Source organism: Equus przewalskii, chromosome 2 (assembly GCF_037783145.1).
Source record: "Equus przewalskii isolate Varuska chromosome 2, EquPr2, whole genome shotgun sequence".
NCBI classification, from domain to species: Eukaryota; Metazoa; Chordata; class Mammalia; order Perissodactyla; family Equidae; genus Equus; species Equus przewalskii.
Window position 1 is genome coordinate 2,965,694 of NC_091832.1, and position 26,241 is coordinate 2,991,934.

Consider the following 26,241-nt stretch of genomic DNA (forward strand, 5'->3'; position numbering starts at 1 on the left):
CCCTGCATGCAGCAGGGCAGAACCCTGTCCAGACTTTTTGCACCATCCTCTCTCCTTCCGGCACTGTCTCAGACAATACTTTGCTGCTATTCATAGAGTTTTTATGGACAATTTTTTTTGGAAGTGGGTGGCCATGTCTTTCTTTCTAGTCTGTCTATTCAGGAAGCTCCACTGGAACCTGTCCACCATGGGTGACCCTGCTGGTATTTGAAATAGCGGTGGCAGAGCTTTCAGCATCACGGCGATGCACAGTCACCAGAGGATGACAACTGACAGATGGGTGGCATGGTTCCCTGACTGGGAAACAAACCCGGCTGTGGTGATGAGAGCCAATTCTTAACGACCAGACCACCAGGGCTGGCTAACCTCAAGATACAGGTTAAGGATACTATTCTTATTTCATAGGTGATAATGTCAAGCACAGACAAGTATAGTACCTTCCCTGTCACATTTTCCCCATATAAATAACTAATATAGAGAAGAACTGATCTGTGAAACCATTGGATCAGGCTAACAAAATCTTGAAAAATATCATCCAAAACCCGCTCGTAAGCTCAGGGACCGTCACCATCGTCCTGTGCTTCATTATTTGCATTTTCAGTTTTTCCTTGGTTCTAAAGCGACCTGTAGTTCAGAGGAAAAGAGCAATGGGAATCAGCAGGAATCAGAAGGCCTGATTTCCGGACCCACCCCTGCTACTTAACAATGGTGCCATCTTGGGCAAGTTACTGAATATCTCCAAGCCTCAGTTTCCTCACCTGTAAAATGCCTCAAGGTGCAACTGAGATTGTTAACTGTTATTATATAACATTAGCATGAATATAGCTTGTTCAAAGAGTGAGTGAGAGCATGTGAGTTAATGAATGAGAAACCTCAGAGCTTCTCTACTTTCACATCTTCAGCACATGTGGTTGTCTCTTGTTGGGACTTTGCTTAATAGTTTGTTCAGTCACCTGGGGCCTTCCTTGCTATTTATTCCAATGACCTCCTTCTTTGGTGACTTCCATTGTAGTGGGAGCTGCTCTGCTGTGTTTGACTTCAACTGGCACTTCCCTTTTGTGAGACAGTATGTAGCATCATGATTAAGACCCCAGATTCTGGAGTCCAACACCTGGCTTCTAATCTCTGCTCTGCCACTTACTCTATGACCTTGGCTTATCCTCAGTGTTCTCATCTGAATGTGGAAAGAATGATAATATCTACTTCACAGAGGCAAATGAGAATCAAATGAATTGATACATGTAATTGGGACAGTGCCTGGCACCTAGGAAGCGCTCAATAATTACTAGCTATTCTTCTTGTTTCTGTGCCTTCCTTAGGAATGAGAACAATGATTTGACAACAGGGCTTCAGAGCTAATAATATTTCAAGTGAGGCTGGGGGAGATGGCATGCTGTGTGAGGTTATGCTGCACGTTAATAATGTTTACTTAGTCGTTGTATTAGGGTTTGCCAGAGAAACAGAACCAGTAGGATATTTATATATTTGCATTTTATATATTAGATTACACACATATATATATATAATGTATCTGGTGCTTTTAATTCCTCATAATTTGTTAATTATGAGGAATGGGCTTACACTTTTATGGAGGCTGAGAAGTCCCATGATCTGCCCTCTGCAAGCTGGAGACCCAGGAAAGCCAGTGAAGTAATTCCAGGTGAGCTGATGGCATAAATCCCAGCTCAAGGGCAAGAGAAGATAAGATGAAATGTCTCAGCTCAATCAGCGAGGCAGGAAAAAGGAGTGAATTCCTTCTTCCTCCACGTTTTGTGCTATTCAGACCCTCAGTGGATGATGCCCTCTCACAGTGGGGAGGGCCATCTGCCTTCTCAGTCCACTGGTTCAAATGCTAACTTCATCCAGAAACACCCTCACAGACACACCCAGAAGTGATCTTTAATCTGGATGTCCTGTGGACACTCAAGTTTACACATAAAATTAACCATCACAGTCATCATAGTTTTGTGGCTCTTTACAGAAAGAACTGGGTTATAAATTCAAGAATTAGAAACAAATAACTACCTAGTGTCCAGGGCTGAGTGACATTGGAGGCACTGTATTTGTCGTTTGTTGTTGTGGTTGTTGTAGAAGTCATGGTAGAATTAGTAAACTTATGAAACATGTGGTAGTAGGATTGGGCTCACACACGCATGTATTTATTATTCATACATGTGTATATATACACGTATATGTGATACATAAAATATATGTATCATATTCAAAGATATGTATCCACAAAAGTATGTGAGTGTGTGTTGTGTAAAAATGGTGGGAGTAGGAGAGCTAGTGGTAGAGGTGGGAGAAGTAGTGGAAGTGGAAATGGTAGTACAAGTAGTAGTTGAAGTGGAAATGTAAACACTTTGCACCAAGCACTGCACTAAACATGGCATAACTGTATCCTCTTGTCCTCATAAAGCAGAGGATTAAAGGAAGAACAGGCTTGGGTCCAATTCCCCTCCAAGGTCACAGCCAGGGAAAGCTGAGATTCAGCCCCACGTCCGTCTCTCTAACGCCGGTGTCTCCTTCTGACCACTCCGCTCCACTGCGTCACTGACTGTTCATTTTCAACAACCATCTAATGTGTAGAAGATGGAAATTTTACTAGTTTATTAGAGAAAGCTGTCCTTTAAGATTTATCAGGTATTTTTATGAAACTGGCACAAGTGCATTTGGAGATCCATTTTAGATAGCATGGATGTCATTTTTAAAAGTCTAATCACTAACCGTTTCATTCAAGAGAAGGATTTCTTAGGGCGAAGTCCTGCGGGGAAGGTAGTCTTACAAGAAGTATTTATTGGAAATGGGAATTTTCCCGTTTGCGACGTTGGGTAATTGCGAAGTCAGATGGTCTCATCCTCCCTGGTCACCAGGAGCCTGCAGAACGTCACCGAGAGCGCCTGCCGCTAAGCTACTCCTGTTCTCCCTGTTTCCCAAACGTGCGGCCCATTGAATAAGAAGCTGGGTTTTCAACTAGGTCCACCCCCTTAATAAAATAAATACAAAAATACAGCTAAGAGTTTTGCTGTTCAAGTCTTAATCTTTCTACTTAACGCAAGTCCTTCTTTAGAATTTCCAGAACTGTCCTGCAGTGACATTTTTGACTCACCCTCATGTAGGGCAGCACAGGAGAAGATGAGAAAGGAAGTGGACCCGTCAAGCGTTTCCCACGTGTTAACTCGGTTATTCCCACAGTAACCCTCCACAGTGACCTGATGAAGAAATTAAGGCTCTGAGAACCCAGACGATGGCTCAAGTCCCCGCAGTCAGGGAGAGATGGACATGAAGCAGAGTACAGTGCCGAGCGCACGGGAAACCCTCAGCAAACAGTAGCTGATACTGTGACGGGCGGTCCACTGCTGGGCCAAGTGAACAGACATTTAAATGAACTGTGTGAGTCACTTCTCCAGAGTGTACGGCCTAATAATACACAGCTCGATCATTCTCCAGAGGAGGGTTGAGGCCCGGGGATAGACATGGCAAGTGGGAACAGTCATGACGGGAGGTCATGGGTCCTCCCTTGTTTGAAAGTTTATTTTGAAGATAGGTTTCCAAGAGTCCAAACACAATTAGAAAATACCTGCTTTTGTAAATCATCTTTGACATTTGTCTTACATTTCAGAGCTGTTACTTCTTCTTGAACAGAGATAATGTTGAAGATATTATCGAGAAACATTAGTGTTTTATTATGCGGTGTTTAGGTTACTGGAGGTTTTCTATGAGAAAGTCAGAAAAGATAGAGACTTTTAAAGATAAAAGAAACTTTCCAAAAATGCAAACCTTAAAACTTATTTTTGTAAATAGTATGATATCTGTCCTCCAATATAATAATATTACTAGCACACTTTTGTGGACTGCCTATGTGCAGGGGCAAACCCTTCATGCAATATCCACAATATGCCTTTAAAGTAGATTTTATCATTGCTATTTTATACAGTAGGAAACTGAGGATTAAGTAGATTATAAGCATTTATCCAATACCTCATAATAGAAAGTAGAGGAGATAGCAGTCAAATTCAGATCTGTCTGACCCCAAGCTCCTGGTCTGTTGGTATTCTCTGCTGCCTCCTGGTAACGCCTGCAGTTCTGGAAATACATGTGGAAACAAAGAAATCGAAGCATCGGGGCTGGCCCCATGGCCTTGTGGTTAAGTTCACTGCAACTTTAGCAGCCCAGGCCCAGTTCCCAGGCGCAGTCCTACACCACTCGTTGGCAGCCTAGTTGTGGTGGCGACCCACATACAAAATAGACGAAGATTGGCACAGATGTTAGCGCAGGGCGAATCTTCCTCAGGAAAAAAAAATAGAAGAAAAAAGGAAATTGAAGCATAAATATATTTAAATCATAGAGTTATTTCTTCCCTTCAATCCAAGCTCTTTATGTTGACCCATGCTGTATTAAATCAAGTAGATCTTAGATCTGGTTTTAGTGGACCAGGGAAAAGATAAAAGACATTCAGGAGCAAAAAGGAAGGTTCAAATACATCTATAATATCTTTTTTCTCTTCTAGCATTAACGATCTGAAAGACGCCCTTTCTTTTTTTTTTTAACATTTGGTTGAAATCCTTTCTGATCACCTAAAGTCAGATATTTGTTCATTTCTGACAAAAGTAGTCCAAGAAATTGATTAGACATCTTCTTTCAACTTTTCCACACTTATTTCTCGTTAGTAAAGTTAATTTACCATAGACTCGATGAGACTCGTTAGGCCACTGGAGCATGAGGAACACGGCGTAGTCTATAATTTAAGAAAGTTTCTCTCGATTACTTCCTGCAGGGAAGAGGGGAACAAAATAGTGAGGGGAGAAATTCCTGATGCCTTAGAGTTCATAATTTTTCCTTTTCAGCAAAATGAACTATTCATATCTAAAGTCAGATATTTATTCATTTCTGACAAAAGTAGTTCAAGAAATTGATGAATCTTCTTTCAACTTTTCCACACTTGTTTCTTATTAATATTATAATTTAAAATTTTGAGTCTAAAATATTATATTTTAAACTAATATTATAGAGAAAATGATATGAGATCATATTTATTTAAATTTATTTTTAAAAATATTTTAGAGATTTTAAAATATTGTAGAGAATATGATTTAAAAAACCCTGAAAATATCCAAAATGATCAAACAAAGGAAGGAAAACAATAGAGTAGAATGTGCTTATGATATAATAATAAGTGGGGAAAACATGAAAAGAAAATTCCAACTTTTCATTGTGTGTTCATCATTTTCAGCTTCCAAATATATCCATAAATGGAAAAAGTCAGGAAGAACACTGGAATGCTAAGCCCTCACTCATGGCAAGGTGGGAGGGTTACGGGTGTTTTTTCTCCTCTACTATCCACGTTTGGTGTGAAGGAGTGATTTTTTCCATGTGTTGTGGGTACAGCTGATGTCTCCTTTGTTTCACTTCCCCTTCTATTTCATACCCTTTTCCCAGAGGGAACTCCTACCATGAATATCGACATGTATCCATTTAGTGTATTTCTCATACTTTAACTACAAATACATACATCTGTTAAAGATAGAATATTTTACATTTTTAAAAAAATGGCATGTTACTTTATCCTTCTGCAACTTGATTTTTTTCAAAGCTGTATTTTCATATTTAAGTTGATGCCTGTAACTCCAGCTTATTCACTGTAATTGCAGTGTTGTGTGCATTTCACTGCTGAACATTTCACCGTCTGTTCATGTGTTCCTCCACTGAGTGACATTTAGGTTGTTTTACATTTTCACCTTTCAAATGCTGCTGCTGTAATCATCCTCATATATTTCCAGGTGAATATAAACAAGTTTCTCTAGGGTTTTTTACTTAAAAGTATAATTGCTAAACAATAGTAAATAAACCACTTCAGTTTTACTAGATATTAAAAAAATTATCCTCCTGAATGTGTGTGCCGATTCATACTCTCAAACCAGAAAAAGAACTCCTGTTTCTCCATATTCTTGCCAAACAAGATATTGTTTTCACACTTTAGGGTTCTTGCTAAACTGATGGGTGTGAACTAAATTCTCATTGTCTTGATTTCTGTTTCCCTGTTTACCTATAAACTATTCAATTTTTCTCTTCTATGATGTCTATCATATCCTTTTGTACAATTTCCTATGGGTTTATTTGTTTTTTTCCTATTACAGGAGTTCTCAGTGGTTTGGATATTAACTCTTTCTTACGCTTTGCCGTTATGATACTCATTGGAGGTCAATCTAGTTAAGAGAGTTTATCTATGTGGAATGCTTTTTTGCAGCTATTAAAAAATCTTTTTTTTCTCTTTTATTGTTTCAATGTGATTCATTGTAATGACAGATTTTCCGATATTGAGCCATTCTTGAAGTGTTGGAATAAATTTTAGTTGTTCTTGAGTTATTACTGATTAATTCATTTTCCAGTATCTTAAGTATTTGGGCTAAAATTATTTAAGTGAGATTTGGCTATATTTTTCCTTTATCGTTTAGTCATTTTGTGGTTTTCATATCAAAATTATACTATACTCTTAACGGAGTGGGATAGCTTTTCTTCTTTTTTTAATTCTCTGAAACCATTCATTAAAACTTGCCTATAAAACTATTTGGTGAAAGCAAAGGAGAGAGGTGGGTTGACTGTGGAAGTGGGTGGGGGAGAGTGGGTGTGTGTAATATTGATTCAAGTCCTCTAATGGTTTTTTGGCCCACCAGTCTTTCTAGTTCTTCTTTAGGCTGTGTGGTAATTTTATATTTCTCTATAAAGTTGCCAATTTGCCCTAAAATTTCAAATGTATTGGCAGAGAGCTGATCATAACATTTTCTTAGATTTATGAAAACCCAAAACTCTCTCTAGTTTTTTCCCCTGTTTTATCTGTAATTTGAGTGTGTACGCCTGTCATGCTAAAGTAGGGGCTAATATTAACATACCTACCTGAGCTTTCTTTTGGTTAGTATCGGTTTGCATCGCTTTTTCCCTTCATTCATACGGGAGTTTTGGTTTGTCTGGCACTTTTTAGCAGCATTAGCTAGATTTTAAAAACATCAGGCCAGACACTCTCTATTTTGTTGGAGTAGGTTAGTCTATGTACATATATTGTGCTTCTCGATCTATTTGGACTTTCTCCCATTATATATTCTAAGTTTACTATGAAATTTCTTTATGTGCATTTTTTCCTCCTTTTATGCTCTCTTTTTTTAATAGTATGCTTTCTCATTGCATGGTCTCCTTCTACCAGTTGAGAAGTTAAATATTCTACTATTTCTATCCTTTTTAGTGGTTACAGTTAAATTCTGACCTCCACAATTAACAATGTTAATTAAAATCTCTATCCTTCTAAATGACGCAAAGACCTGACAATAATTCCCATAGCCCCCTCTCACTATCTCCCATATTATTATTTAATATTTTCATTCCACTTTATTCCTCAACTTCTACAAATTGGTCATTTTTTACAGTCAGTATTTATTTAGGTTTACCAATAGCTTTATTAATTTCTTTGACCACCATTGTTTCTGATGCCCTGCTTTGTCACTAGTTCAGTTTCTCTTGACTGAATGTTTCAGCAAGCATCTGAGAGTGGTGAGAGCACGCACTTGTATTCTGAGAACATCTTTGTCCTTGTCTTTGAATAATAATTTAGCTGGAAGAGAATTTTATATTGACAGATGCCTTTGCTCAGTGCTTTAAGATATTATCCACAATCCCCACCATCTAGTGTTGCTAATGAGAAGTCCATTGCCACTCTGACTGCTGTCCCTTAGTAGTCTTTTCTTTCACTCAACTTTTACATTTTTACTTTTTTGTGCTGATTTATTACATATACATATACATACTGTATAACTGTGGATTTATTGCTATTTCTTATTATCGAAGCTGCTTCAATAGAAGGACTCATGTCCCTTTTCAACTTTAGAAGTCTTAGCTATTATTTCAATGTTGACTCCTTCTCATCATCCTTTTTCTTTTTTCCTTCTAGAATCCCTGGTATATATATGTTGGATTCTCTCATTCTATCCTGCCTACTGTTAACTACTCTTTGAATAGTTTCCATCTCTTAACCTCTCTGTGTTACATGCCAGGGGACTTCCTCAGATCTAACTAATTCACCAGTTCTGTCTTCTGCCGTGTCTAGTGTACTTTTCAACCTTTACAGTAAGTTTTTTATTTCAAGAAATATATTTATGATTTTTATAACTTCTTTCTCCTGTCCCCAAATTGGTATGTTCTTTTTTCACACTCTTGTTTTTCCTAGTGGCTTTTATTCCTCAGTTTATTTCTTCAAGCACTTAAAACATACTTATTTTAATGTCACTTTCATCTCACTGTATTATTTAATTCTCCCATCAGTTGCACCTTCTTCTACGTCAGTTCGTCTCGTTGTGTGATTTGCAGCCCTTCATTACAAGCTTGTTTTGAGGGGGAATTCTTTCCTTTGGAAACCATCCGTGTGGTGAGCTGTGGAAGCATCTATGCAGAGTGATTTCAGATCCACTTTACAAGGGGGGTTGGATTTCAAGCATCGCTTTTGGCTTTGCTTCTCTGAAATACATAGATCGCATGCGTTTAGAACCCAACCTGTACTTTGGTGCTGGTTTTCGAGTTCCTGATTTCTCAGCAGTGACTCTCTCAGCTCCAGGGGCCATAGTCAGATGGCGAGTCTCCCTGCTTGTTGCCTGGGGGAGTGCACAGAGGTTTTTTAGAATTTGTTTTGCAGATGGGATGTCATTTTGTGACTCCGGACTTTATGCTGATAGCTCAGTTCCAGCTTCCCAATCAGATGAGGCCTGTGGCTCAAACTTCACTTCTGACTCAGTCGTTATAGCCCCAGCTGCCCGGTCACTAAGATCTTTCTATATCTGGTCCCAGTTTCCCTTTGAGTCCCTTGGCTGCAATTCTCACTAACATCTTTAATTGTGGGTTTCCTCTGTGTGTCTGGTACCTGGGGATTTTTACCTTATTGATTTCTAGGTGAGTTATGTGGTCTTTGTATAATTCTTTGCAGTTATATTTCATCGAGAATTGTATTTAGAGTAGGGGTGGTGTACCTTCCATATCTGCTGAGGTCACCTTATTGGCCAGACACACTTATATAACTTCTCTAATGAGAAAAAAATACAAAATGTATTAAAATATGTTTAAAGCAATTATTTTAAGTAACCTTTTTTCTCCATGCTTCTCAGTGCTGAATTTGAAGAACCGCATAATTACGAGGCAACAATTTCGTATCTGAGACACTGTAGCAACTCCATTAACCTGTGCACCGCAAAAGAAATGGCTGATTGTAAGTCTGCTGAGCCAATTAATATTATAACGCTGTGTGGAATGAAAATGTGTCAAAAATGGTATTTTTCTCCTCGCTAACTGTAAGCTTAAAAATTTACAGCCATGCTGTTTACCGTCTCATTTCTTTCTTTTTTTTTTCCTGATCTTGTCTCTTAAAAACATACTTAAATCAAGTGGGCATCAAGGCTCTCTCACAACTCCTAGTGCTGCCTTCTCTGGCCCTTGTCTCTTCTCTCGTTCCCCAATCTGCTTAGATGCTGTGCCTTTTGTAGATATGTGAGAGGGAGGGAAAAATCAAGATACGGCGATTCATTTTTCTTCCTTCTCCTCCTATGGAAACTTCATCTCTCTTCTTGTGGCGTTCTCTTGAAGTCCCCCGGTGAGTCTGTGTGTGAGGAGGGAGATAACAGACTGTGAGAAGTAGGTCCCTGTGTTTAGCAGAGGATAGGAGCAGAGATTCATTTACTGGATCTGACCACAGGCTCAGAGGTAAGTCTTGGTGCCTCTGGTATTGCCAACAAAGCTCAGACCATTCTGTGAAGACAGAGACCCTCTCAGGCAAGAAAATGAAGAAGCAGGGACTCATAGCTATTCTATAAGCTTCTATATCTTTGTTTTGCATATAGGATCAGCCAATTTCTCTACAAAAGGCATGCATATTAGTGCTCAAATAAACACTAGTATTTACTGAGCCTGTACTATGGCTTCTGTGTCATGTACCAGTTCTGTGTTAGGTCCTCTGTGTATATCCCTGCTGAAATAGTAGTTGTACTAACCCACTTTTGGAGACAGAAACTGAAGATCAGAGAGACTGAGTTGCACAAGGTCATGCAAGTAATATGTGGCAGAGCTATAATGTGAAAAGGGCTCAGATTGCCTCTAAGATCCATGCTCTTGCCTCAATTTTATGCTGCTTCTCATTCAAGGATGTTTGATATTCCTTTGGATGTTAGACATTGAAGGATGTCTAACTCCCAGAAGGAGAGTTACAGAGAAATCATCTGGTCTAACATCTTTATTATACAGACAAGAAGCCCAAGGCTCTGGGAGAGGAGGTCATTTGCGTGGGAACACATACTTAGGAAGTTTGTGGGGTAAGAGTTAGGACCCATTGACATACCCCTCACCTCCCCCAGGAAATAAGGTGGTGAGGGACTGCTGGAAAAACTCTCTTAGACTGGGAAACTCTATATTCTCCCATATGGCTTGTAAAATACTGGCCATAAGAAGAGTGCCGTCTCCTGCCCCATCGCCCCCAGAAGGCAGTGTCGCTCCATTCTCAGGGTGTCGCACTGTAGCATGGCTTCTCAACTCCTAACGCTCACATGAATCACCTGGGGATCTTATTAAAATGTAGATTCTGATTCAGTAGCTCTGAGTCAGGCCCGAGATTCTGCGTTTCTGACAAATTCCCTGGTGATGCTGATGCCGCTGGTCTGCAGACCACACTTTGAATAGAAAGGCTGTGGGCCCCGCCTGGGCTACATTCCAACTACAAGCCTTTCTACAAAGATGAGGGCTCACAGGCTCGAGGAGATGCTGCAAACAGAGCCTGCACCTTCTTTCTCTGGACTACATGTGGCCCCCAGAAAGCCCTTGCTGTAAGTGGCTCCCTAAGATCATGTTTGGTTCTCTCCCCTAGGTGCTTCTTCCTCAGGACAGACTGGACTACAGGGAGAGCTATTCATGGGGGTGGCATGGATGGGGTTAGACATATGTAAGGCCCCTTGTGCTACTGGGTGAAGCTGAGGATTGAAAATGGGAAGCTGGACCAGAGGCCTGCATTTGTACTCTCCAGGTCACAAATGTTCAAGGTGGGCCTGCCAGGGGGCATCATTTGAGGTACCCAAAGAAGGACCACTAACCCAGGCTCCTCTTCAGTCTTTCACTGAGGAATTCTTTGTGTACTTCATGGACAGTGCTGCTAAGAAGGCAAGTGTTTATGATTGAAAAGAGTTCAGAAAATAAGCCACTGATGCAATTGAGAGGTAACAGAGGATAGGGCAACGAAAAGGGAGTAGGCTGGGAGAAGGGCAGGTATGGCAAGGGCTTCCCCTGCTAGAGAGGGCATCCTTGTGGGAGATAGGAATAGGCCTGCCAGGGCTGAAGAAGCTGGGAAACCATAGCCTGGGATCAAAAGGATTCTGTTATATGTCCGCACTCCTCTCCCTGCCCCTCTCTAAAGAGCCAAGATACAGTTACCCTACAAGAAAAAGAAAGGAAGGAAGTAGGCTATTTTACCCTGACTTGTCCCTGTTCATTGACTCTTCCCAGTGTCTTCCATTCTCTTTCAGCACTTACTGGTTGAACGACATCTGAACCTCACTTTCTTTATCTACAAAATGGGTATAATATCTCCTTTGTGGAGTTGTTCTGAGTGTTTGATAAAATAATACATTTCGAGTCAAGTGGAATTCTGCTTCTGGGAAGATGGAGCAGATGTACTTTTCCCTAGTCCTCCTGCTAAGGACAAGTAAAATATCTGGGTGTTACATATAAAACTAACATAAGAAAACTAGAAGACTCTGAAAAGGTAGAAAGAAGAAGGTAGACCAGCTAGGGACCTCAGGACCCAAGAAAGGAGAGGTAGTGAGTTCCCTGGTTTTATTCTTGCCCCATATATCCCAGACTTGGAGCTGAAGAAGCCAGTAACCCAGAAACACCAATAGGCACAGACAGAAACAGCTCCAACAAAAGCCTGCTCTTTCTAGCCAAAGGACCAAGAAAGAAAAAGCCGAGAAAGACAGAAAGCCTCTAGACAACAACCATTGTACTCCAGCTAAACATCACAGAAAAAAATGTGGCTCCACCCCCGCTAGCCAATGCTGAGTGGGGAGCCTGGATGTCCACCCTCATCAGGCTGCAGTGATGCACCCCAACCCCTCCGCTGCGGTGCTTTCAGAGAATGCCAAGTGGGGAGCTGAGACTTTTGTCCCTGCCAGGACTAACAAAACTTCACCTACAGTGACGGTCAGTGAAGACCACATGGGGAGCTTGGACTCCAACCCCTCACTCAGCAGTAACAAGGTGCCCCTTCCTCTCCCTGTTGGGTGGTATCAGAGGAGACTTAGCGGAGAGTCAATACTTTCACAAGCACCCAGCAGTAAGGCAGCCACCCTCTCCCTCTAGTATCAGCAGAGGTCACCTGGGGAACAATAACAAGCACTCCTACCCCTCCCAGCCAGGGCATTATCAGCAGGAGCCTGGCAGGGAGCTGGAGCCCCCACCCTGCCCAGTGGTGATAAGGAGCCCTTCCCTCACCTGGGGATCAGGAGGACAGAAGTGGGGACTGAGCCTTCTACCCCAGCTTGGCAAAAAGAAGGCAGTCTCCTCCCTTCTGCTTCCATGAAAAGCCGCCTAAAAAAGGGGAGTTAAATAATATCCGGAGACTTATAACACAATACTCCAAATGTCCTGGTCTCAATAGACAATCACTCATCATACCAAAAATCAGGAAAGTCTCAACTTGAATGAAAACAGAGAATCAACAGATGCCAACATTAGGTGACTGAAGTGTTAGAATCTTCTGACAGAGACTTTAAAGCAGCTATTATAAAAATTCTTCCATGAGCAATTATGAACAGGATTGAAACAAATGGAGGAAAAAATAGAGTCTTATTGAAGAAATAGAATGTCTCTGCAAAAAAAAAAAAGGAAGAACAAACAAATGGAAACTTTAGAATTGAAAAATGCAGTAAGAAAAATAAAAGGCACAACAGCAGAATGGAGGGAACAGAAGAATCAGTGAACTTGAAAGAAACAACAGAAATTACCCATGTGAACAACAAGGAGAAAATAGACTTGGAAAAAAGATGAACAGAGCTTCAAGCACCTGTTGGACTATAACAGAAGTCTTAAGTTGGAGTTCTGGAAAGAGAGGAGAAAGAGGACATCCTGAAAAAGTACTTAAAGAAATGGTGCTGAAAACTTCCCAAACTTGGTAAAACATATAAAACAACAGATTCAAGAAGCCAAGCAAACTCCAAATGGGATAAACCCAGTGCACACAAAGAAACAAAATCAAACTTCTGAAAAATTAAACACAGAATAAAAATCTTGAAAGCAGTGAGAGAGAAATGACACATTACCTATAGGTGAAAAACAATTTGAATGACAGTGGATTTCTCATCAGAAACCATGAAAGCCAGAAGGAAGTGGCACAATGTTTTTCAAGTGAAAAAAGAAAAGAACTATCAACCCAGAATCCTATTACCAGTGAAAATATCCTTCAAGAATGAAGGGTAAATCAAGGCATTCTCAGATGAAGGAAAACTAAGAAAATTTGTTTGCCTCATCTTAAAAGAATAGCTAAAGGAAGTTTTCTAAATAGAAAGGAAACAATAAAAGAACCTTGGAACAACCTTTCAGAAAAAGAACAACGGAAAGAATACAAATATGAGAAAATATGATGCATCTTCCTTCTTTTGAGTTTCCTAAATTATGTTTGAGGGTTGAACCCAAAACTTATAACATCATCTGATATAGTTCTAAAGGTAGGTAAAGGAAATATTTAAGACAATTATAAGAGGGAGGGTTAGGGACATAAAAGCAAATAGGGTTTCTACTCTTCACGTGAACTGATAAAAAGTCCACACCAGTAGAGTATGAAAAGTCTTGTAAATGTAATGTAATCCCTAAAGCAACTACTAGAAATGCTATACAGTGAGATATAATTCAAAATACACAAAAAAACCCCACAAGAGATAAATCATAAAGTATTCTAAAATGGTCAAGTAACCTATGGGAATACAAGAAAGATGAAACAGGAAAGCAAAAAACAGAACAAACAGAAAACAAAAAATAAAGGGCAGATTTAAGCCCTAACATATCGATAATTACACTAATTACATTAAAAGTAAATTGCTTAAAGATATCAATTAAAAGACAGAGATTGGCAGAGTGGATCAAAAAACATGAAGTAACTATATGCTGCCTGAAAGAAACTCACTTCAAATATAACAGTATAGGTAGAGCATGTAAAAAGATGGAAAACAATATATCAAATATATCACATTAATCTAAAGAAGGTAGTTGTGACTATATTAACAGGTAAAGTACACTTCAGAGCAAAGAAAATTACCAGAGACATTGCATTATGTAATGATAAAAGGATCAATCCACCAAGAAGACTGAGCAATCCTAAACATGTATGCACCAAACTCCAGAGCTGCAAAATAGGTGAAGCAAAAGATGAAAGGAGAAATAGACCAAAAAGCTATTACAGTTTGAGACTTTAAACTCCTCTCCCAACAATTGACAGGAAACCTAGACATAAAATCAGCAAGGATACAGGAGAATTCAACAACACCATCATCCAACAGGATCTAATTGACATCCATAGAACACACAACAAGAACAAAATACACATACCTATCAAGCGCCCACAAACATATTCCAAGATAGATCATATTCTGAGCCATAAAACAAATGTCAACAAATTTAAAAGAATTAAAATCATGCAGAGTATGTTTTCTGAGCACAATGTAATCAAACCAGAAATCAATAACCAAAAGATAACAGGAAGTGTCTCCAGACACTTAGCAACAAAACAAGACATTTCTAAATAATCATTGGGTCAAAGAGTAAGTCTTGAGGAAAATCAAAACATACATATAAACTGAAAGAAAATGAAAATACAACAGATCAAAATTTGTGGGGCACAGCTTAAGCAATGCTGAAAGGGAAATTTGTTGCACTAAATGCTTACATTAAAAGAGAGGAAAAGCCTCAAATCTAAGATCTTACCTCGAGAACATGGAAGAAGAAGAGGAAAATAAATCCAAAGCAAGTAGAGGGAAGAAATAATAAAGATAAGAACAGAAATAAATGAAATTGAAAACAGAAAAACAGTAGGAAAAAATCAATAAAACCAAAAGCTTGTTCTTTAAAAAGAGCAATAAAATTGACAACACCTAGCAAGACTGATGAAACAAAGAAATAAAACACAAATTAAAAATATCAGGAATAAAACAGACATATCATTACAAATCTTGCAGACATCAAAAGGATAATAGGGAATAGGGGCTGGCCCAGTGGTATAATGGTTTAAGTTCATGCATTCTGCATCATCGGCCCAGGGTTTGTGGGTTCAGATGCTGGGTGCAGACCTACATACTGTTCCTCAAGCCATAAAATAGAGAAAGCTTGGCACGGATGTTAGCTCAGCAACAATCCTCCTCAAGCCAAAAAAGGATAATAAGGGAGTATTATAAACAACTCTACACATATAAATTTTGACAACTTAGATTAAAATGGAACAGTTCCTCAAAAAATGCAAACTATTACAACTCAATATAAATTATTTGAATAGCCCTGTAACTATTAAGGAAATTGAATGCATAATTTTAAAACTCTCAAAAAGGTTACATCAAAGTGCAGGAAATTTCACTGGAGAATTCTACCAAATGTCTAATACAGAATTATCACCAATTCTGTACAATCTTTTCCGGAAAAATAGAAGAGGAGGAAATACTTCCTAACTCATTTTGTGAGGCTGTCATTACCCTAGTACCAAAAGCAGACAAAGACAGTACAAATGAAGAAAACGGCAGTAATATCCTCCATGAGTATAGTCATCCAAATCCTTGACAAAATATTAGCAAATAGAATTCAGCAAAATATAAAAAGAATTACATACCATGACCAAGTGTTGTTAATTCCAGGGATGCAAAGGCTAGTTCAATATTCAAAAATCAATCAATGAAATCTACCACATTGGCAACCTAAAGAATCACACAATCATATCAATCTATACAGAAAAAGCATTTGACAAATTCAATTACCTATTCATGATAAAAACTCTTAGAAAAATAGGAGTAGAGGGGAACTTCCTCAACTTAATAAACAGCATTTACAAAAAGCCTATAGCTAACAAGAAAGTTAATGGTGGAACACTGAATTCTTTCCCCACAAGACTGGGAACAAGGCAAGGATGTTCGCTCTTACCAATCCTATTTAACGTAGTGCTGAAAGTTCTAGCCAGCACAATATGGCAAGAAAAGGCATACAGATCAAAAAGAGAGGAACAAATTGTCCTTATTTATGATGATATAATTGTCTAGAAAATCCCAAGAAATTTACCAAAAAACAAAAATACCCTCTCTTACATAAACATGTAAATTGCCTAAAAACAATTGCCTCTCTTAGAACTAATAAATGAGTTGAACAGTGTCATAGGATACAAAACAAACATTAAAGAATCAATTATGTTTCCATATACTAGCAATGAACACATGCACAGTAAAGTTGAAAAACACAATACCATTTACAATTGCTGAAGAAAGAATTATTTAGACTTAAATCTAACAAAATATGTATAAGACAAATTTTGAAAACTACAAATTGCTGGTGAAATAATTCAAAAAAAATCTAAATAAATGGAGAAACATACCATATTTATGGATTGGAAAGCTCAGTATAGTAAAAATGTTAATTCTTAAATTGACATACAGGGTTAATGCAATTCCTATAAAAATGAAGCAAGATCTTTTGTAGATATTGACAAGATTGTTCTAAAATGGACAGTCATACATCACTTGATAGCAAGGATACATTCTGAGAAGTGTGTTGTTAGGCAATTTCATTGTTGTGTGAACATCATAGAGCATACTTACACAAACCTTGATGGTATAGCCTACTACACACCTAGGCTGTATGATACTAATCTTATGGGACCACTGTTGTATATGAGATCCATTGTTGACCAAAATGTTGTCATGCAGTGCATGATGTATACAGAAAGGCAAAGGAACTAGAATAGCTTAAAAAAATTTTTTTGAAGAAGAAAAATGGAGAGGTAGCAGAATTCCTAATTTCACAGAAATCAAAACTGTGTGGCATTGGCAAAAAGAAACACCTAGAACAATGAAACAGAATTGAGAACCCAGAATTGAGAACTACACAAATATGCCCAATTGACTTTTTTCTTTTGCAAAGTTGTAAAAAGCAATACAATGGAGGGAAGATAACTTCTACTGGTGGTGTGGGAGCAATTGGATATCCCTAGGTAAGAAAATGAATAAATCCTCACCTAAGTCTCACACCTTAAACAAAAATTAACTCAAAATGGAGTGATGTCAGCATCATGGTGGAGTAAATTCTCCTGGTAATCTCTCCCCTCCAACATACAATGAAAAGGACATTCATACTCCAACAGAAGACATCCAAACAGAACACAAAAAAAGTCAGAGAGACCCAGGCAGTCATACGACAGAGGGCAGAGAGGCTGCAGCCCCCCTTGGAGGCAGTGGAACGTGGTAGGTGGAAATTTTGCTCCCTCCCATAAAGACTGTGATCCGAGGCTGTGGGAGGCCTCCAGGAGGAAAGGAATGGGGGAAGGAAGGTTTGTCCATGGGAACATCAAGGATCCCTGAGAGCCCTTGCAGCCTAGAGGGAAGCCCTCTATTGTGGTGAAAGCTTTTGCTGGGGGGTGACCTCATCAAGCCAACACCCCAGGAAAGCAGATAACGAGAGCAGAGTGAGAAAACCCTGAGAGCATGCAGAAGAAAGTGCCCCTCCTACCAGCTGCCCAGCCGGGTTCCACTGCCTGGCATCTCATGGAAGGCAGAGGGCTCAGACTATGCAGCTCTCAACCCCCACCCAGTGGTGATAGGCAGTAACTGTGACCAAATAACACCAGTATGCTGGGGGAAAAAAGACCCACTCCCTCTAGCAATATCAAACACTATATTAGATCTCCAGACCAGCGAGAAAATGACAAGTACCCAGACATCAGTCCTGAGGACACAGAAGTACGTAATCTAAATGACAAAGAATTCAAAGTAGCTATCATCAAAAAACTCAACAAATTAAAAGAGGATATAGAGAAAGAATTCAATGAGTTTAGGAGCTACTTCACAAAAGAAATTGAAACTATAAAGAAGAATTGGTCACAAATATTAGAGATGAAAGACACAATGGAAGAAATAAAACAAAATATGGATTCCCTGAATGCTTGAGCAGACATCATAGACGAGCAAAACAGCATAATCGAGGAGAGACATGTTGAAATGCTCCAGATAGATGAGGAGAGAGAACTAAGACTAAAAAGAAAAGAAGAGAGTCTCTGAGAAATAGCCAACTCAATTAGGAAATGCAATGTAAGAATTATAGGTATTCAAGAAGGAGAAGAGAAGTAGAATGGAGCAGAAACCTTGTTCAAAGAAATAATAGCAGAGAACTTCCCAAACCTAGGGAAGGAGATGGAAATCCACGTGGAAGAGTCTATCAGATCTCCTAAATATGTCAATGTAAAAAGACCTACTGCAAGGCATATAGTAGTGAAACTGGCAAAAGTGAATGGCAAAGAAAGAATTCTAAGGGCAGCAAGGCAGAAGAAAATAACCTACAAAAGAACCCCTATCGGGCTTTCAGTGGATTTCTCTGCAGAAAACTTACGGGCTAGGAGAGAATGGAATGACATATTCAAATCTTTGGAGAATAAAAACTTTTAGCCAGGAATACTCTATCCAGTGAAAATATCCTTCATGTATGATGGAGAAATAAAAACTTTCCCAGACAAACATAAATTAAGGGAGTTCATAGCCATGAGACCCCTGCCCCCAGAAGAAATCCTCAAGAAGGCCCTCATACCTGAAAAAAAGGGAGAAAGAGGTTACAAAGCATGGAGTAAGGAGAATCAGAACAGGATAGCAAATACTCAAGTATAGCATTAAAGAAAAAGGGAAGGAAAACACCAAAAACAAAGATAGTCTTGTCATTTTAACCACAAAGTCATAACACAAGATGGAATAAGATGTCAGAAAAACAACTTAGAAGGGGAAGAGTAAAGGGACCGAATTGGTTTAGTCTAAGGAAATAAGAGGCCATCAGAAATGGGACTATGCTATCCATGAGATTTTGAATACAAACCTCATGGTAACCACTAAACAAAAAAGCAGAACGGAGACACAATTAATAAATAAGGAGATAACAAAGAAACATAGCATAAAAAACTACATAACTCAACTGGTAGACCAAAGTACAGTGGAATTACATGAAAAGCTAGACCAGTTGGACTTAATAGACATATATAGAACACTCCATCCAAAAACAGCAGAATACACATTCTCCTCAAGTGTGCATGGAACATTCTCAAGGATAGACCATATGTTGGGAAAAAAGGGAAGCCTCAATAATTTAAGAAAATTGATATAATAACAAGCATCTTCTCTGATCACAGTGCTGTAAAGCTAGAAAGTAATTACAAGAAAAAGGGACAATGATGTGGAGACTAAACAACATGCTATTGAACAAGCAATGGATCATTGAAGAAATTAAGGAAGAAATAAAAAAATATCTGGAGACAGATGAAAATGAAAACATACCATACCAACTCATATGGGATGCAGCCAAAGCCATATTAACAGGGAAATTCATTGCAAAACAGGCTCACCTTAACAAACAAGAAAAATCCCAAATAAGCAATCTCGAACTACACCTAACTGAATTAGAAAAAGAAAAACAACCAAAGCCCAAAGTCAGCAGAAGGAGAGAAATAATAAAAATCAGAGTAGAAATAAATGCTATTGAAACAAAAAAGGCAGTAGAAAGGATCAGTGAAACAAAGAGCTAGTTCTTTGAGAAGATAAATAAAATTGACAAACCCCTAGCCAGACTTACAAAGAAAAAAAGAGAGAAAGCTCAGATAAATAAAATTAGAAATGAAAGAGGAGAAATAACAATGGATACCACAGAAATACAATGGATTATAAGAGAACACTCCGAAAAACTATATGCCAACAAAATGGAAAATCTAGAGGAAATGCATAAATTCTTAGACTCTTACAACCTCCCAAAGGTGAATCAAGAAAAAATAGAGCATCTGAATAGACCAATCAAAGTAAAGAGACTGAAACAGTAATCGAAAGAATCTGAAAGAATAAAAGCCCAGGACTAGATGGCTTCCCTGGGGAATTCTATGAAACTTTCAGAGACGATTTAATACGTATCCTTCTCAAGCTATTCCAAAAAATTAGGGAAGATAGAACACTTCCTTACACATTCTACGAGGCCAACATCACTGTGATACCAAAGCCTGACAAGGACAACACAAAAAAGGAAAACTACAGGCCAATATCATTGAGGAACATAGATGCAAAAATCCTAAACAAAATATTGGCAACCCAAATACGGCAATACATCAAAAGGATCATACATCATGACCAAGTGGGATTTATACCAGGGACACAGGGATGGTTCAACCTCTGCAAATCAATCAGTGTGATAAACCACATTAACAAAATGAGGAATAAAAACCACATGATCATCTCAACAGATGCAGAGAAAGCATTTGACAAGATCCAACATCCACTTATGATAAAAACTCTTAAAAAAATGAGGATAGAAGAATAATATAATAATATAATAATCAACATAATAAAGGCCATATATGACAAACCCACAGCCAACATCATATTCAATGGGGAAAAACTGAATGCCATCCCTCTGAGAACAGGAACAAGACAAGGATGCCCAGTGTCACTACTCTTATTCAACATAGTACTGGAGGTTTTGGCCAGAACAATTAGGCAAGAGAAAGGAATAAAAGGAATCCAAATAGAGAGTGAAGAAGTGAAACTCTCACTGTTTGCAGATGACATGATCTTATATATAGAAAACCCTAAAGAATCCATTGGAAAGCTATTAGAAATAGTTAATAACTACAGTAAAGTTGTAGCGTACAAAATCAACTTACAAAAATCAGTTGCATTCCTGTACTCTAATAATGAACTGACAGAAAGAGAACTCAAGAATACAATTCCATTTACAATTGCAACAAGAAGAATAAAGTACCTAGGAATAAATTTAACTAAGGAGGTGGAGGACTTATACAATGAAAACTATAGGACATTATTGAAAGAAATAGATAATCACATAAAGAGATGGAAAGAGATTCCATGCACATGGATTGGAAGAGTAAACATACTTAAAATTTCCATACTACTCAAAGCAATCTACAGATTCGATGCAATCCCAATCAGAATCCCAACCACATTCTTCACGGAAATAGAACAAAGAATTCTAAAATTCATATGGGGCAACCAAAGACCCTGAATTGTTAGAACAATACTGAGAAAAAAGAACAAAGCTGGAAGGATCACAATCCCTGACTTCAAAATGTACTACAAAGCCATAGTGATGAAAACAACATGGTACTAGTACAAAAACAAACACACAGATCAATGGAACAGAACTGAAAGCCCAGAAATAAAACTGCACATGTACAGACAGCTAATCTTTGACAAAGGTGCCAAGAACATACAATGGAGAAAAGACAGTCTCTTAAATGAATAGTGTTGGGAAACTGGACAGCCACATGCAAAAGAATGAAAGTAGACCATTATCTCATACCGTACACAAAAATAAACTCAAAATAGATGAAAGACTTGAAGATAAGTCCTGAAACCATAAAACTCCTGGAAAATAATATAGGTAGTACAGTCTTTGACATGGAACTTAAAAGGATCTTTTTGAACACCATGTCTTCTCAGACAAGGGAAACAGAAGAAAAAATAAACAAGTGGGAGTTCATCAGACTAAAGAGCTGCAAGGCAAAAGAAATGAGGATCAAAACAAAAAGACAACACACCAACTGGGAGAAAATATTTGCAAATCATGTATCCAATAAGGGGTTAATCTCCATAATATATAAGGAACTCACACAACTGAACAACAAAAAAACAAACAGCCTGATGAAAAAGTGGGCAGAGGATAGGAACAGACATTTTTCCAAAGAAAATATACAGATGGCCAATAAACACATGAAAAGATGTTCAACATCACTAATCATCAGGGAAATGCAAATCAAAACTACACTAAGATACCACCATACACCTGTTAAAATGGCTATAATCACCAAGACTAAAAATAACAAATGTTGGAGAGGGTGTGGAGAAAAGGAACCCTCATACACTGCTGGTGGGAATGCAAACTGGTGCAGCCACTATGGAAAGCAGTATGGAGAGTCCTCAAAAAACTAAAAACAGAACTACCATACAACCCAGCTATCCCACTACTGGGTATCTACCCAAACAACTTGAAATCAACAATCCAAAGTAGCATATGCAGCCTTATGTTCATTATAGTACTATTCACAATAGCCAAGACACGGAAGCAACCCAAGGGCCCATCGACTGATGACTGGATAAAGAAGATGTAGTATTTATATACAATGGAATACTACTCAGCCATAAGAAAAGAAAAAATCATCCCATTTGTAGCAACATGGATGGACCTGGAGGGAATTATGCTAAGTGAAATAAGCCAGACTGAGAAAGACAAACGCCACATGATTTCACTCATATGTGGAATATAAACAAACACATGGACAAAGAAAACAGTTCAGTAGTCACCAGGGAAGGGGGGTGCGGGGTGGGCACAGGGTGTGAAGCGGAGCACTTATGTGGTGACAGACAAGAAATAATGTACAACTGAAATCTCACATTGATGTAAACTATTATGAACTCAAATGAAAAGTAAATAAAAATTTTAAATGAGAGAAAAAAATGGTTGCTTCTGAGAGTCCTGCAAAGTAGGTCGTTGTGTTTTCTGTCTGGAAAAAGAGGATCCTAAAAAAAAAATTAACTCAAAATGGATCTTTTTTTTTTCTCTGCCCACCAAGAGTGAGGAATCTAAATGATACTTTCTGGAACAGAGGAAGGAAGGAATAGAGAAAGGGAGAGGTAGAGGTGATTGGCTTTTACTGTCACCATTGGGTGTGTCTGTCCCTTGAACAATGGCAAGAAAACCAAGACCATCCCCTCAGGGTACATAGCTCAGCAGGTGCCTTCCTGAGGCTTCTCCCTTTTTCACCAAACTCAGCCATAAGTAAACAGGATTTAGGCTGTTCTGGAAGGTGTGCAGAATGTCCACAGAAGTCATCTAGACCAGCCATTCAGACTGTGCTTCCTAGGTCCCAGGGCTGTCCTGAGGGGTCTTGGAGACCCTTGGGGATAACTTCAACTGGAAAAATTCTGTTTATGCTCCTGGGTAATATTCCTTTTAAACAAATGATTCTGTTGCTGAAAGAAAGTTTGAAAGCCACTTCCTAACCGAGTGACCTTGGGCAAGTTACTTCATTTCTCTGGGTGTGTTTCCTCATCAGTAAAATTGAAATGTTAGTAGTGATCATTATGACAATTGAGTGAAATCATGCATTTAAACCCTTAGCATGATGCCTGCTACCTATAAGTGTAAAGAATGTTAGCTGCTTATTATTATTGTTTTTATAATATTAGTACCAATCGTCATACCTCCTGGCCTAAAAGAGATAAAGGGACTTGTCCAAGGTCACTCGGGAAGGTAGTACATGGAGAAAGAGCTGAGGCCCGGACAGACATGATAATGTTACGATGCAGGTACTTGAAGGCTGCTGAGCACCATCCTCTGATATTTGTCCTTTTTCTCCCAGCTGAGATAAAGCTCTTCAGTGGAGAGAGAGTTATATAACTCCATATGGAGAGTGAGCGAGGGCTCCAATGCTGTGCTTTGCGTCCTCCTGTTGTAATTGCTGGTCCCTTCCTGACTCCATGAGGTAGAGTCCTATGTCCTTGATATTCCTACCTTGGGAGCAAGTTTTGATGACCAAACTTACCTTTGGAGAATCTCCACTTTGTGAAAAAGCAGTATCAAATTATGAACGTGTTATTAATTGTGTGTGTATTATGTTTGTTTACTCGCCTTGGCAAGTAAGCCCCTCAGCCCTCTCTGAGCGTTGGTTTCCCCATTTCTTAGAGAAAATAATATCTCCCCTCTCCTCCAGGTGGCAAGGAGAAGCAGAGATCATGATTTGTTAATTCTTTGAAAAACATAGAATGGTAAATAATTTGGGGGAGGGAAGAAATTATCATTTTTAAAATTGAAAAAGAAATCCATACTTGGAATGGATATTGGGCAAACTGTATCATAAGCAGATATTTTTAATGTATTAATAGTAAACAAAGTTTTTAAAGCAGTAATAGCAGAATAATATGTTTTGATTCAAAAATCGGTGAAAATAATACCTATTATTAATCATCCACACAGAATTTTAGGTCTGTGTGTCAACACTCACGTGTGGGCAGTCCCTAAAGAAAAGCTAGGATTTCCCTTGCTTTATTGATGGATTGTATGTTTAGAATAATAATGGCTTAGAAATGCAACATGTTGTCTGGTCAGTTTTCTAAACTAAAGTTTCAGGATTCTAGCAGCAAAAAAGAGAAAAGAAACAGGGAATCCTATTCATTATGCATGCATAGTCAGTAACTGTAAGGGGAAACTTTTAAGCAAAGAAATCAAATCAGGAATTTTATCAAAAAACACAGTACTTTCTACACACTGTCTGGTGCTCTGCTAGCTATGTTACATTTCTTACATTGTCTCCTGTAATCTTCGCATTCACTCTGTAAGGCAGGTACCAGCGACCCCATTTCACAGATGAGCAGACTGAAGCTCAAAGAAATAGAGGAATTTGTCTGCAGGCCCACAGATAGGAAATGGCAGGACTGGACCCAAAGTCTTGCCACTACTTGTGTTCATTAATAAGGCTGGCATCGTGTCTTTAACTAAAATCCACAGAAATATCAGAAAAATCTAAAGGTGTCGAGCCCAGGGGAGCAGAACACTTGTGGAACACCGTGGCGCCCTGGTGTCGGGGCAGGATCTGGGCTCTGTGGCCTTTCCTTTCCCTGTCCTTTCAAGCTTGCCTTCTCACTGCCACCACGAAATCTCAGTGCTTTCTCTTAATCAGGGAGTATGACTCTGTTTACCAAAAAGGAAACTGAAAATTGTTTCAAATGTTTTCGTTGACTGCACATTCCATCCTGGAAATCCCCACAGATGCTAAAACCACGGTCAGGGACCCGAGAATTTCCCAAACCACGTAGACAGAGCCTCGCGTGGCTGGTTGCTCTGAAAGCTGAGGGAGCGGACTCTGCGCTCGCTCATAATGGCGACGGTCCTGGCTGCTGTGAGAAACTGCCTGAAATAATTTTTTTCATGTTCATTTTAGCAACTTATGAAGTTGGAATCGAAGAACTCCAAAAGGTATTGTTTCCTCTCTTCTTACCAGCTTTATAACTAAAACAAGTGTACAGAGTTGATGCTAAAGTAGTTTCTTTCGTGAGGGAAGGAAGGTCTTTGTGTTTTGATTTTCCCCAGATTTCTGAGGCCTTATCCAGACTCCAGCTGCCACGATTCTGAAGCCTGAGCCCTGCCATTTCGGGAACAGAAAATGTGTCACGGGGTGGAAGAAGATGGTTCCAATCCATCCCCAGCCCCTTCTCTACAGTGGGCAGCAGCAACTGGCCTTTAATAACTGTCCGTTCAGAGAGAAGAGTTGTTTGGCACAAGCTAAATTTGTATATCCTGTGCTTTCACGAGAATGACCAGACCCTCGAAGGCATATTTTCTGGGCTCCTGGTGGGCACGGTGCCAGGTGCCACCTTGAGGGCAATGTAGCAAGTTAATTAGGGTCCAAGCAGAATCCCTGGCCTCAGTCTCAGCTCCTGGTTGTGTGATCTTCCAGCTCCATTTCCTTACCTGTAAACTAGCAAGAATAGAGCACCCACATCTGGGGTCACGGTGAGAATGAAAATAGCTAAATTCAGGTACGCGGTTTAATAGTGCTGGCGTCTGTTCCAGCGTTTTACCTCTCCGAGCTTCAGTAGTGTCTTCTGTAAAATGCTGTCGTCTCCACGAGGGCAGGAAGCACGTGCCCGTGGTTGCCACACCTGCAGTGACAGATGCTCAGTAAATGTGGGGACCAATACGTGTTTCACTGAATTGCTGAGAGCATGAAGTCAGACAAAGTGGCTGAGCACCTAGGATAGTGCCTGGCACTCAGTAGGCGCTTCCCTCATGTTGTCACAGGGTCCTTAAGGTTCCACTCTTCTCTCATGGGGTACATTTAGTCTAGATCCTTCAGCTTTCTTATGCTTACTGGAAAGGATTGATCATTTGTGGATACACTTTATAGACAGAACACTATAAATGATTATTATTCCTATTAATGAAAGG

The 26,241-nt window shown here is 39.1% G+C and overlaps 1 protein-coding gene across 4 annotated transcripts in view; it reads left to right on the forward strand.

Moving 5' to 3' along the window:
• Positions 1 to 26,241, forward strand: part of FYB2 (FYN binding protein 2) — a 116,517-nt gene that overhangs the window by 51,028 nt on the left and 39,248 nt on the right. For all 4 annotated transcript variants that reach the window (XR_011537330.1, XM_070609475.1, XM_070609476.1 and 1 more), the window contains exons 5-6: positions 9,144 to 9,244; positions 25,235 to 25,269. Coding sequence is in view for 3 of the 4 variants with exons in the window: in XM_070609475.1 (XP_070465576.1) it covers positions 9,144 to 9,244; positions 25,235 to 25,269 (136 nt within the window). In the remaining variant the exon portion in view is untranslated. The remainder of the gene's footprint in view (positions 1 to 9,143; positions 9,245 to 25,234; positions 25,270 to 26,241) is intronic.